Below are 14,923 nucleotides of genomic sequence, written 5' to 3' on the forward strand. Positions count from 1 at the left end.
GCCTTTCTTATGTTTAACTTCAACAATTTCTGCTCCACTTTGTTCTCAGTTATTACAAAATCATTAAGCACCCTGTTACAATTTGATAACCTTGTGGCATTTTGAAACCTTAATAACTCCTCATGTGTGTGAATGCAGATGCAAAATGCTCATTCAGTTTGTTTGCTATCTGAGCAGGATCATCAACAGTCGAACCATCGATATCAAGTGGACCAATCAGATTCATTCCCTTCCTTTTAGAGTTTATATAAGTAAAGAAATCCTTGCTGTTTTTCTTAGCATCCTTTGCCAAAGATTTCTCATAATCTGCCTTGGCCTGCCTAACCTCCTTTGTGACTTGATTACAGACTAGCTTATATATATCACAGGCTTCTGTGTCTCCTGATAATTTATATGCATCCCATGCATTTTTCTTCTCTGCCATGAGTCTCATTAGTTCATTTGACAACCATTTAGGCCTAAACCTTGAACAATATTTCTTAATAGGTATGAAACTCTTAGTAGCATCCACGATTAATTCCTTGAATGCTTCCCACTTAGAATTTGCTGTTGGTAACATCATCAGTTGATCCCACTGTACAGAATTTAAAATCTGTCTGAGACCACTGTAGTCACCTTTAGAGAAGCAAAAACCCTTTCCTTTACCCCTGATGGTAATAATATCTTTAAGTAAATACCACATCAGTACACTGTGATCACTGCCACCTAGTGGTTCCTTTATCTGCAAATTCTTAATAAACGAATGATCACTCACTGCTGATAACCAAATCAAGAGTATTACCCTCTCTGGTTGCCTCTCGAACATGCTGCTGCAGAAAACAATCATCCAATAAATCCACAAAAGTCTTACTAGGGTGCGAGTGACCAACCCACAAGTTCCAGTCAATATCTGGGAAGTTAAAATTCCCCATTATAAGACATTCTAATTTACTAGCCCACTCTATTTCTCTGTACAATTGTTCAATGTACTCATTCGAGTTATTAGGCCTATAACACACTCCTACTCTTATTTTTGCTTTCGCAGTGCTTATGTCACACCAAACTGACTCAATAGTGCACTGTTCATCTATATCATCTGGATGCACTTCTTTTGATTTTATGTTTTTCTTAATTAACAGCATAACACCTCCTCCCTTCCTATCCTGTCTATCCTTTCTGTACACATTGTACTCCCCAAATTCCAATTCTGCATTTCTAATATCTGTGTGATATCACATCTCTGATATCCCAACAATATCCGCCTTTGATGTCTAGACCAACACTTCAAATTCATTAAATTTAATTATTATACTTCTAGCTTTGGTATATGTTCACCTATTCTTATTCATAGTTACCCCAACACATTCCATATACCCACTTGTTTCACGATGACTGCCATCAGTCCCTGCAAAGTGCAGTCCCACTGCACTTTGCAAATATATCTACAGAGTGCCATGGCAACCATTTTTTGATAAAAACATAAAAATTTTGTATTCTTCAATTACTGCATTTCTTTTTTATTTGTTTCATTAATAGTTTTGTTGATGAATAAATTTTGCCATAAACAAAATAACACATTTTCACTAAACCTAATGTATGCAATCATTAAAAATTAGCAGGGTCTTTCTGTCCAATTCTGGCAGTGTGTTATCATCGTGTGTTTTAGGAGCAGCTTGAACCATTAAAGCGCACTGGCTTACACAAACAATATGAGTGCTGATACTGAAGAATGTGGGAGTTTTTTTTTTTTTCACAAGTGAAAGCGAAAAGTTCCATTGTAAACAACTCTGATGTCAATTAGGAATACAATAGCTTTATTTTCAGAAGTGCTGCTCTCCACTAACCTCAGCAGCACAGGTCTGCAACAAATTACACCACACCCAAAAAAGGGAGGAGAGTTGAAACAAAACAAAAAAAAAATAATAAAACATGCATGATTCAATGGTGTTCTTTAAAAAAATTATTTAAAAATACACATTTTTAAATGGACTGTTCACAGTTGTGTTCATAATAGATTGAAATGTAGGGTGGCATTAAAATATGAACAATTTTGAATTATTTCTTGCTGGTTGAATGTTTTCAAGACATAGCACCCTAAGGAATGATGCACTTGATCTTGCACTTGAATGATGGCAAATGTGTGCCCACTGGGGTTAAAGTAAAATTACTTCAAAATGCAACCAAAATGAAAAATAGAAAAAAATTATTAAAAAATATTGCAAAATTTATATTTTTTCTTTGAAACAATATTCTCTCTATCTATTTATGTATCACTTAATTTGATTTCTGTATCTGAATTTCGGAGAATTTTAGCTTTTATAAGACAAAATCGGACAATGGCCAACTGGTGTGATGTCCTCTGATTTTCAAAGCTATTTTTGTACTGCCCTCTATTAAAACCACGTCAACTGTTAGTTGGGAACACAGGTATGATTAAACTAACAGAAAAAGTTATTCCCTGTCCTTGGTTTAACTAATAAGGCACCATCAGTGTATTTCTAAAATGAACATAAACTGATTTTATTTGAATTAGAAAACACAAAACAAGCACAATGGTTGTAGCTTGAGTACAGGCAACGCAAACTATCCAAGTATAACCAGTACTTCTAACAGCTAAAGATACATATTGAAGAGCAAGCATCATATACAGCCAATGTATTTGTTACTTTTTTTATGCAAATAAAATTGGTTTACATTCACATTTGAGAAGTACACTGATGGTGTGTATTTAGGTTAAACCGAGGGTGGGGAACAACCTTTCCCACAGAGAAAAAAGCAGTTCATTAGGGAAAATTTAATTTAGAAATACAAATCATAAAATCTAAATGATAAAACTTAAACCAATTTTAACACCAAATTCAAAACTTTCAGCTCAAATACAATAAAACCCAAGGTCTAGAAAACAAACAGCCTAAACCTAAAAATAAGAAAAATAGACCACACGTGCCTTTTAACAGAAACACCCTGTATAAATTTTGACATATATTTGTTTTAAAAATGGAAAGTTCTAGTGCTCTCTCAATAATTAAAAATTTTTAACGAAAAAAGTGCATGGAGATGGACTATTCATGTGAATGCTATTTATCATTACAATAAACTTAAATACATCTTAGTTTAATAAATTTACAGTAGAACGCATTGAGATTGAAAGAATTATTTTCTGATACTCCAGAATATCTGGGTCCATTTCTATTACAAGGTTTTGTATTTAATTTTTTTTACAACACAGTTAATGAAAAAAAATAAAACTGAATAAATATATATATATAAATAACTATAAATAAATATTTAGATATTTTTATATATATTTATCCATTTTATTTTTTTCATTAACTGTTTGTCTGCTGAGTGCAGCTGGTCCAACATTCTCATTAAAATTTTCATCAAGAGGGTGTTATATCTGGGGGTATTCTTTGTTGAAATTTTCCTAAGGCTCTTTTTCTTTAGTTCTTCATTCTCACATGATTGTGGTTTGCATAGTGTGGAGCCACAACCTTTCAATCCACTCGTATGGAATATTTAGAGACTACTGAAATACTATGCATATTAGGTATTTTCCAATGCCAGTGCCCTATGACAAGATGAGGTTGCAGTAGGCGAAGTCTTTTAGTTTGTTTAATTGTACTGCATTTTATTTGGCAAATTCAAATCCTTTGAGGAGATAAGATTTTCTCAGCAAGCTTTAATATACTCTGTATGCATCAAAAAATAATTTCTTTCAATCTCTTTCTCTATAACAGTATATAGAGAATATATTTTTTATAAATATCATAAATTTCCATATTCAGAATTATATTACATACAAAACATATTGCAAATGTTATTGTTGTTGTTGTTATTTGGTTTTTTTAGGAGCATTAGCAACTAAGGCCATATTGCTCCGGTCTTTCCCTGACCTTTCTGCATCCTCCGTATTTGGTGGTGCTTGTTTGTTTGTTGTTTGTTATTTGGTTTTTAGGAGCATTAGCAAATTTTTTTTTTAGCAACTAAGGCCATATTGCTCCGGGAATATGCGGTGGTCATTCCCTGACCTTTCCGCATCCTCCGTATTTGGTGGTGATGGGCTCGAACCCCGGTCTAATCAAGAAGCGTGTGCTACGCACTGCTGCTCCTTCCCACCTGGCTACGGAGGCGCATGGGCTCGAACCCCGGTCTAATCAAGAAGCGTGTGCTACGCACTGCTGCTCCTGCCCACCTGGCTACAGAGATGCCACAAACAAATGTTATTCAATCATGTTATGTGTCTTTTGAATAACTACAACAATCAGAATTCAATAGAATTCTGTTGAAATTTTGTTGGACACATATCAATCTTTTAACTTTTTTTTGTTTTAGCATAAAAAGCATCATCCATTTTGATACATTTTATTATTAAAAAATGAAATGACCAAGTCAAACTTAACCTTACTTATATGTACTGCAACATTTATGAGAGAGTGCATCCATTTTCTGATTTTCTTGTCTGCTTATTAAATTATCCCTGGAGTTGTCACTCTGGATTTCACATGATTCTTAAAAAAAAAAAAAAAAAAAAAATGTAAGAGACCAGTAATAATACTACAATATAAAACTTTGAGTTTAAAGTTTATTATTTTATAGGAAAAAAAATGCAGTGATGAGTTCACACATTACCATGGCTTAAGAAAAGGAAAAATTTCTTTGGAATAATTTTTTTGCATTACTACATAATGAGAATTGGTTGATGAAATTTATTGAAATATGTTATTGAAACATTTTAGCATAATTAACCCTTTGCCAGGTTCATTATTTTCAATAAGAAGATGCAACAATGAGTTTGCATATTACCATGGATTAAGAAATGGAATAACTGATTTGGAATAATACTTCCTTATTCCTTATTCATTTGTTTAATCTATTATAATGAATTTATAAATGTAGATTTTGTAAGTGAGTAATAGATGAAGCCAAAAAAATGTATTAATAATGTTATAGAAAATTATTTTTGAAAATAACCATTGCAACTTCATCCGCAACTACTCAATTTTTTTTTTATATAAAATATTTCATCTTTATAGTGTTCATAGTATAAATGACTAGAAAAAAATTCAATGACAGATAACTAATTAAAGCCAAGTTATAGGTTTCTAAACTTTGTGGCATAAAAAGTTAACAGGGTTAGAAAATTTTTAAATAAAAAACAGTTATTAAAAAATATGAAAATAATCTTTTGGATTTTACAGTGAATAAAGTACTGCAGACAAATGTAAAAAATACTGAGAAATCTTCAAATGTAGCCACACTACCAGGTAATTCAATTTTCGGTAGAAAATCTACTTGTTGTGAAATTTAATTTAAAAAAAAATAACAATCTATGGTATGAATATGATATTTTACTTTTTATATTTGTATATTATTTTTGACTAAGAAAAAATAATCAGCAAAAAAAATCTCGAATATTCTTTATATGCTTCTAAATGTTGAGGTGCAAAAATCAGTCAATGTGAACTGTGTGCAAAGGCTAGTTTTTTTTTTTTTTTTTTTAAATCTGATGCTACAACTACACAAATGATATTTTTTTAGAGAGGGTCTATACAATTGGACACCAGTGGGGGGGGGGGGACAATGAGAAATGTTGAAAACAACTGTAACTGTGCCAAAGTATTGGGATAAGCTTTGGGATAGAAATCTATTTCATATGACCACTCCCACAAAATGGTATGGCTGCAGCAGGGTTAAGGATCAGTTTAGAAAATAACGTTGTTGTTGATATGGGGGTTTGATGGCGCATAAGCTACTTTGGCTATAATGCTTAGAAAATAATGATACTCATACTCTTACTCACTTTATGTTAACTAATTTTAAATTTGTTTATGAAGATAAAAATGTAAGTTTTGTAATTAACATAATTTTTTTATTTAAGCTTAAAATTACTTACCAAATTTATATAAAGTAAGCTTATAGTCAGGAAATATTATCAAAATATCATTTGTATTTGGCGATGGTCCAAAGATTACTTGACTAGGCTGCATTTCAAGCTGAAGATGGTATGTACAAAGAGGTGGTGGAATAACCATTTTTTGAAAAGATGTAACCAATACTTTATCTGTAAAAAAAATTGTAATAACTCAACAAACCAATAATAATAAATAGATATATAAACATATACTACTCACTTAAAATGCTGCTTTGCTTTGAAATATAGGTGTTCATTTTAAAAGTAAACCTGTGTTATTTGCACTACCAAGTAACAGTCATTGGTGTAATTGTGAGGGTGCTAATAGAGAATGTTGTGTAACTGGAGGAAGTGAGTTTTGTATTTCAAGCGTTCAATTTGTCACAATCTGTATTTGAAGTTGCATGTATCATTACTAGTTAATAAACATCATACTGTATAACGTCAGGCAACAAGACTTTTTAGTGGGGTCTTACATGGAATTGAAGTTTTACAGTTAATGTCAACAAAATTTTGTTGCAAAATTCCTTAAAACTTACCATCCATGTAAAGCTACAATTTTTAAGGTAATAAAGAAGTGTCATGAGTGAAGAACAGGTGGGAATAAAGAACATGAAAGAAGAAGTTCTTGCACATGATACTTGACAAAATATTAGACAAACAGTTTTGAAATTGCCAAACAAATCTCTATAGAAACCCAACATTCAAAAGGATATCACTGGGTTCAGCTTATTTTTCTGGAAGAAAATAATTAAAACTTTTTCTATACCAAATCTAAAGTATGCATGAGCTTTCAATTTCAGGATCCATGTTAAGATATTATGGTACTGTTACTAGTTTAAAAATGTACATCGCCAATGAAGGTATTTAAATTTTGGAAAAAATTTATTTTGGTGAAGAAGCAGGGTTTCACTTTAATAACTACACTGAGTAGACAGAAACCATGGGATACCTACCTAGTAATGGGTAGGCCCATCTTTTGCCCAGATAAGGGCAGTCACAGGGCGAGGCATTGAGTCCACCAGTTCACAAAAGCATTCCACAGGTATTTCCATCCATGCTTCCTACACCGCTATCCATAATTCTGTCACATTTCTCAGTGGAGGATCCAAAGCTCAAATGGACCTTTCCACAGCATCCCAAAGATGCTCCACACGGTTCATGCCCGGTGAACGGGGGAGGCCATTCCATGGTGGTAAAATCTGAGGAATGCTCTTTGAACCATGTTCTAGTCAACACGACTCTGTAGGGGGAGGCACACTGCCCTGCTGGAAGAGTCCATTGCCCTGTGGGTACATGATGACCATGAAGTGATGCAGATGGTCTGCAAGGATGGACACATAACCTGGACTGTTCAGAGATGCATCAAGACATACCAGAGGTCCCACCGTGTGCCAGTTGAACACATCCAAGACCATTACCGACTGTCCACCTGCCTGAATAGTTCCTTGTTGACAAATGGGTGCATAGCTTCATGCGGTTTCCATTAGATATGCACCCCTATCCACTCGAAATAACCGGAAACAGGACTCATTGGACCAGGACCCCCTTCTCCCATCATCCAAGGTCCAGTTCCGATGTTCTTTCGCCCAGTTGAGGTGTAGAGTCCTGTGTTGTGGTGTCAGCAATGGGACTCTGGTGGGTTGGTGGCTCTCATGACCTATTGTGGCTAATGATTGCCTGATAGTCTTGGTGGAGACATTTCTGGCACCACCCTTGTTGAAGTTGGCAGTGATTTGTGCCACTGTCGCTCTCCAGTTGGCTGAAACAATGCAAGACAGACATTAATGGCCATGTTCATCCACAATCTTTCTCTGCCCACAGTGCTGTCCACGATGAGATGTTATTCTGGAAATGGGATATTCCCGATACACTCTTGATACCATTAAATGGGGATAATGCAATTTCTGTACCACCTCTGCGATAGAGTAACCCATGCGTCGGGCACCCACTATTATCCCTCTTTCAAAGTCAATTAACTCACAACATTTATCCATACTGACATCGAATTACCATCTATGTGAATGCAGTGTACCTATATACCTGCCAAGTGGTGGGTTCATCCACTAGCAAGAGGGGGTGACAGTGCTGCGTTGCCCAGGAATCAGGTACCCCATGAATCCTGTCCTTTCAGTGTACATCAACAGTCAAAATTGGAGAATATTGAATACTGAATGCTAAAAATCCACACAGCTTTTGCAAAACCTCCTTACATGCCCAAAAAATCAGTGTTTCGTGTGGCATATCTCAAAGGATTGTTTGGCTCACATTTTTTGAACAAACTCTCATCCCTGACGTTTACCAAGGTATCATAATAAAATATATTGCATTACTAGAGGAAAATTAAAGAGACATCTGGCTGCAATAGGACAGGGCAACCTGCCATGCTGCACACTCAACAGCTGAAATTTTGCATGTGTGTGTGTTTTTTTTTTGGGCATTGGATCATATCACAAGGACTTTGGCCACCTAGGTTTTCTTGTTTAACATCCCCCAGGCTTCTTTTTATGGGGGTTATTAAAGCAGAAAGTTTATGAGAGTAATCCATCAAGAATTCAGCATATCAACAAAACTTTTTTTCATTGCTTGCAACATGATCAAAAAAGAGTGAATTTATGTATTGCTAACAATGGAGGACACTTCCAGCATTATTTGTAAACTATTATTTATTAATTATTCTGATAATAAATTGTATTTTCCTTTGATCATTTTTGAGTTTTCACTTTTAAAATCAACACCATGTAAAAAGAAGTGTTTTTTGGAATCACTAGGAAAGTACACAAAACAACTCCTTTAATGCATGTGCTTTTATGTTCAAAAAAATTAATTCAAAAAATTAAAACAGAGGGCTTTTTCTAGTCTTCATGATGACAAATAACTAATACTAACTGGGACTTGTATGGCTATGTCAAGAATCACAATAATTCAGAAATATCAGATGTCACCAATTTAACAGACATTTAAAATAAATTAATAAACTACACAAGCATTAAATTCACCGATAAATGGTAAAACACTTAGGAAGGTACAGTAAAGTACTCATAAATAATGATGTCTTGCAGAATGCAACTTTCAGAAGTGGCAATTCTTAGGATTGGCTGGCATGCTGAAAGATTTATTCTGTGAAGCCTGCTATTTATTTTAGGTAGGCTGGTATTAAATGACCTGTACAAGCATTTTACCATGTATAAATGAATTTATACTTGAAACTGAACACAGTACAGTAAAAGCTTTGTTATCTGGCACATACGGGAATTAGGATATTCTAGTTATCTAAATTTTCCAATAATCTGAGCTCCCATCATGTAGAAAAAACCGACAGATAAAAATAGTAAACTATACTTTTGAATATGTATCAATGTAAACCATATTGTAACCAACAAAATGGACGTATAGGACAAGCAGAACAAGCAAATTTTAATCTCATTTTATTTAAGCAATTAATTGCTGTACAGTGTTGGAAAATCAACTGAAACTAAATATTTTGTTATTCTAATGATCAATTTCATTATTATATGTAAATATAGAAAAGCTTAGCTACAGAAACTCTATAGTAGCTTCCTGATATCTAATGACCTAGATGCCTGCTGTCGCTTTTGCATAAAATGCACCTGAAAAGTATTACTTCTTGAGATGAAAAAGCAGAAAATCTGATCAAAATTGAAAGATGCCTATGCTTGGCATCAGCCCAGGAAGTTTTATCTTCACCCTGTTCTTCATCAGAAGAACAGAGTAAAGATAAAACTTCATCAGAAGTCCATTTTAATTGCCAAAGATTTTTCTGTGTTCACAACATTATTTATAATGTCACAATCATTGAGGCTGTAAGTCACTTTTGCATCATTATTAACTCATCTTAGACCAGCTTGTTTAAGGTGACTCTGTGGGTCTGTAGGCTCAGCTTTCTTTGGAAGTTCAGTGAACTGTGTAACTTTATTCTTCTTTCTTTTGATGCTATATTCTTAAAAATTTTCTTCCTTAGGAAATAAACCTCCCAAAAACTTCTTCACTTATTTCACAAATATATGTGGTCTTGGTTCCAATATCAATGATGTCCACTTCCACCAACAATCTGCACAGCTCCACTTGCTTTTTTTTCTGACAAAATCTCAATTATTAGTCAAATTCATCTGTTGCCTCTATCAGTTTTCCAACTCTGCTAATTACTTGGAACTCTTTGACTGCCTTTCTTTGAAGCTCAACTTACTCCAGTCTAACTTTCCTAACAGTGAGGTAGCGATTTTATTGTTCACAAATTTTCCTTGGAGATTTTAATGTTCATAAATCCAGCTGGCTTCAGTTTTCTAGTTACACAGACCCAGCTGGTTGAAATGCTGAAGATTTTATGATTACTTATGACCTTACACAGCTTCAGTCAAAATTTGCTGATGATGTGAAGACTGGGAAAGTGGTTAATGTTCAGTGGGAAGCAACACTCCTTCACACTGACCTGGATAGGCTTTAAGGGTCAGAAAAGTGGCAGCTATGTTTTGATGCAGCAAAACAAGATTTTACACTTGGAGAATGACAACAACAAAGCAACTTATGCACTTGGTAAGGCTGAATTAAATCAGTAGAGGAAGAAAGAGATTTGGGAGTTATGATACATGTGATAAGAAGTTCTGTCAACATTACAGAAAGGCAGCAATGGAGGCCCATGGTGTCCTAGATGATTTATTAAATGTTTGTTTGTTGAAATAGGTCATAATCCCACTGTATAAGGAATTTGTAAGGCCATAATTGGAATGGAATATTGTGTCCAAGAATGGCAACCACACCTAAAAAAAAGGACATTGAGCTTTTTGAAAGGGTCCAAAGATGGGCAACTTGCTTGGTGAAATCTACAATGTATATGAGGAAAGATTTCGATTATATGTGGGCTAAAGAGCTTTGCAACCAGGCACCTCTGATGGGTCTGTAAGGCTGTGGGAGGAAGAGTAAAATGAATGAAGGAAAAATTTTCATAGTTATAAATGATTCCAGAACTAGAGGCCATAAATTCAAATTATAAGGAAAGAGATTTTGACTAGATTTTAGGAAGTTTATTTTAGTAATTAATTTGTTAATTACTAGAATAAGTTACTTCCATAGGTAGTTTTGGTTGACAACTTAGAGAAATTTAAAGGTTAACCGGATAGTTACCTGTGTGAGGAGAAACATAGGTTATTTTCTTTTTTATATTTTTATTTTATTTTATTTTAGTTTCGGCTAGAGCAGCAAAAGCCTATGACTTCTTTGCACCATACATCTAATACTAATACCAAGTCTCTCCACTCTGTCTCGTCGGCAGGCTTCTTCTGCTTGCCTTTCCTATAGATATTTCCATGGGCATTTTTGTTCTGAAATGGTATCTGTAATTCCCTCAATTTCTTCCAAACCAACCCAAACATGTGCCACAATCAGTCAGAATCCATTCACTATCTGACTCCAAATTCGCAGAACCAATTTTTTCTCTTCCTCATTTATGCCTTGTACTACTGTTCTCTGGAACAACCTTCTTCACACGTATTTTTGAAAAATTACGATCTACAGAAAAACTCAAGTCTTAATGTCAACAGTTATCTTTTGTTTTTATTAATGTTGCATGTGCCTGCAATACATTTTTATTATTTGATTTTTTTATGAAAAGCCCAATCACGAAAGGTATTAGAACTTATAGTACTAGTACCATGCATGGATTGAAGGCCCATGCACGGTACTAGTGCATGGGCCTTCAACCCATGTACTAGAAATGCAACCCATGAACTTCAACCCATGCACTAGAAATGGAGAAATTACCTCTATGATGTCTTGTAGAACACTTTGGTGCTGATACTCTCCGTTGTGTTTTCCTTGAAGTGTTCAACAAGACATCACAGAGGTAATTCCTTCATTTTTTAACTAATTGATTTATAATGTAGACCGTATTGAGCCTTTGCTACTCTGTTATCTATAAATTAAGTAAACCATTTGTATAACACTTTATGTAGCTGTTCCATTTTTGGTTTATGCAGTGTATGCCATTTTTTCAAGCACTTTTTCTTCATCTCTGATTGTAAAAGAAATGATAAAAGTTCATCCATTTGAGCTTTAATATCATATATTGTTGAATAATAGATATTATATATATTCAACCATCAATAGCTTTCATTTTCTTCTCTTAAACATCTTATAATATCCAGTTTTTTAATCGAGTCAATACAATGCACAATGCTCTGTCTTTTTTGTTCTGCTCTTGGCACTTTTTAAATGCCATTTTTCATGGATAGGTCAAACTTCAGGAGATAAAATGCAAATAACTACAATATTCAATTTTCATAAACCACTGGAATAACCAAATGAATATAGCCAGCTTTTTACATAGAAGACACCAATCAAACAGTGAGTATAATTATTTTAGTTTTGGATTTTATTAAGTTCTCTTAATTTGACCTGTAATATTTAAAAAACTAATCACACATTATATTGAATGCATCTTTCTTTGCATTCTGTAACATGTAATTAAGTATTCTGTAATAAAGGAAAATACATATGTTATCACAACAGTTACTTGATGTTTTATTAATTTTATGCCAAAAAAGGTATCTGGATCGTGAAAAAGCTACATAACTGGTCACTACTGTTCTAGATTAAAAATATGCTGGTCACTAGAGCTTTCCATTCACCTAAGTGCCAGTAAATAAAGCTTTTACCATATACTAGTATTATTTTTTTTTATTATAATCAGTATTGTATGATCCAATGCAAAAAAAAGACGATAGCTGCATATATGAATAATAATATGGCATACCAACACAAAAAAGAAAGTGTAAAAATTATTCATATTAAAAAATAACATTCCAGTTCCTATCAAATTTGAAAAAGTAATTAACTACTACCATGAACACCTTCACTCTGATTACAATCATGTTTATAATCTTATAATAGACATACATGCTTAAAAGTTAATTTGTTAACTAAAACGTGGCCAAGTTTTTAGCATTTCTTACTTCCATTAATAACAGCTACATGTACATGATCTGATTCTGATTTTCCAGAACTACGATCTGTATTCCAAGTCCAGTTATACTGAATATACCTTCCTGCATCCAGAAACACATGGAGTCTGTAAGGATGAAGATGATCCCAAATAACAGCTATCACTTGACCATGCAATTCTGCATTGTACTGAAGCATCTGTTTTAGATACCAATGATAATTATGCACTGTCCATAGCATCACTAGAAAAAATAAAATAAAAAATTACTTTTTGAAACATCTAAAGTGACTCAGTTAAAACATTGCAGCAGTGAAAGTGCAAATACTAAGTACATCTATTACTACTAAGTACATCTATTACTTGAAAGGAATGGATGTGGATTGCATTATGATTCCCATCATAAAGTTGAAAGGCATCAATCAGGCTGCATAGCAGAGGAAATACTAAAACTTTTCTCTTGAGTGCAAATATGGCTTTGGGCACTTCAGGCCTCCAGTAAGTGAAGCAATGGTGTCATACCAGATGATAATGATGATCATCATCATCCATCACCTACAGATTTATTACAATAGTGCTGTAATAAGTATTTATTTCAATTTTTTGAAATACTCATTACGGCACTAGATATGAAGATAATTTGAAGTTCTAAAGTAGGATTAATGGGTCTATTTTTCAGTTCTCACTAATATACTATTAATGTAATACACATATACATACATATATATATATATATATATATATATATATATATATATATAATGACAAAAATACCTGTCAGAATATCATAGGACTACTTCCCTCTCCCTCACATGTAGTGTAAATTTTGTTTGGATTAGATTGTAAACACAAAACTCTAAATGTATGATTTTTAAAATTTAAGTAAAAACCATCTTGTTTCAAGCTGGCAGATCAAAAGAGAAATACCTCAGTAAAAATACCCTGGTATTCCATCACATATATTGTAAATCAGACTGTAAACACAAGAATTCTAAGTGGATGGTGTTATGATTGAAATAAAAATAACAAACAGAATAATGTAGAGCCCCCCCCCATCATAAGTAGTTATAAATTTGTTTTGGTCAGACTGCAAATAGTAGCAGAACTCTAAACAGGTAATATCTGTCATGTGGCAACTATATTGTTCCAAGACAACAGATCAGAATAAAAACACCTCTGTCATATTTAGCCTGTTCATTAATACCACAAACAATTTGATTTGGATTGTAAACAAAAATTATCAGGGACAGATAGGCAGAGAAATACACATGATTGCATATGTCTGATTTTTTTGTTTATTTTTTTTTGTTTCCATTTATAAGAGACATCAGTTGATATCATCTTAATCCATAGAAAATAAAAATGCAAGAAGTTTTTTTTTTTTTTTTTTTTTTTGAAAAATACACTAAAAATGAACAAAAACAAGAATAATATAAGTCTGCTAGTAGTAAAGGTGGTGATTTTCAATCAAAAGCAGCAAAGTACCTGAATAAGTTGATTTCTCCACTGGCAGGAAACTATAACCCCATACTACAAGTACAGAAGAATCTGCATTCCATAATACTTCTTTTACCTGAAATAATAATAAAAAGGAACGAGAACTGTATAATTATTTCTTTTTAAAAATAAAAATAATTTTTTAAAATTTTGGTAAGATAACCTAATGGACTATAAAGGAACAGTATAACTTAATGGAAAATAGCAATGGGTAATATACTAATACAGTCGGTCCTCGTATAACACGTGTTTACATTACACGAATTCGATCATACACGATTTATAAATAGGGGAACGATATCTTATATAACACGAACCGAATTCGCTTATGCACGATTCGCCTTTGTGTTTACAAGAAATGGCAGTCGAACGCAGAATCACCCCAACCGAACGCAACACGATAGGAATGAAGAGAAGATTCTGAAAATGTATTTATGTTTTTTCTATCAGTGAAGGGGAAACACATTTCACGATAATAACGTAAAAACCAACACAATTCCAGCTATCGATATAATCGCAAATGCAATTAGATGGAGTTTACTACCAGTTTATAACAGATTCCACTAGCAGAAACGCAA

General features: G+C 33.5%; 1 protein-coding gene across 1 annotated transcript in view; it reads right to left on the reverse strand.

The window, feature by feature from the left end:
• Positions 1 to 14,923, reverse strand: part of Elp1 (elongator complex protein 1) — a 124,990-nt gene that overhangs the window by 73,817 nt on the left and 36,250 nt on the right. Inside the window, exons 9-12 of the mRNA XM_090370338.1 lie at positions 14,334 to 14,421; positions 12,862 to 13,092; positions 5,876 to 6,043; positions 4,388 to 4,490 (exon numbers count right to left, since the gene is read on the reverse strand). Of these exons, the coding sequence (XP_090226464.1) occupies positions 4,388 to 4,490; positions 5,876 to 6,043; positions 12,862 to 13,092; positions 14,334 to 14,421 (590 nt within the window). The remainder of the gene's footprint in view (positions 1 to 4,387; positions 4,491 to 5,875; positions 6,044 to 12,861; positions 13,093 to 14,333; positions 14,422 to 14,923) is intronic.

Source organism: Mastigoproctus giganteus, chromosome 3 (assembly GCF_048544385.1).
Source record: "Mastigoproctus giganteus isolate SK-2022 chromosome 3, ASM4854438v1, whole genome shotgun sequence".
Taxonomy (NCBI): Eukaryota; Metazoa; Arthropoda; class Arachnida; order Uropygi; family Thelyphonidae; genus Mastigoproctus; species Mastigoproctus giganteus.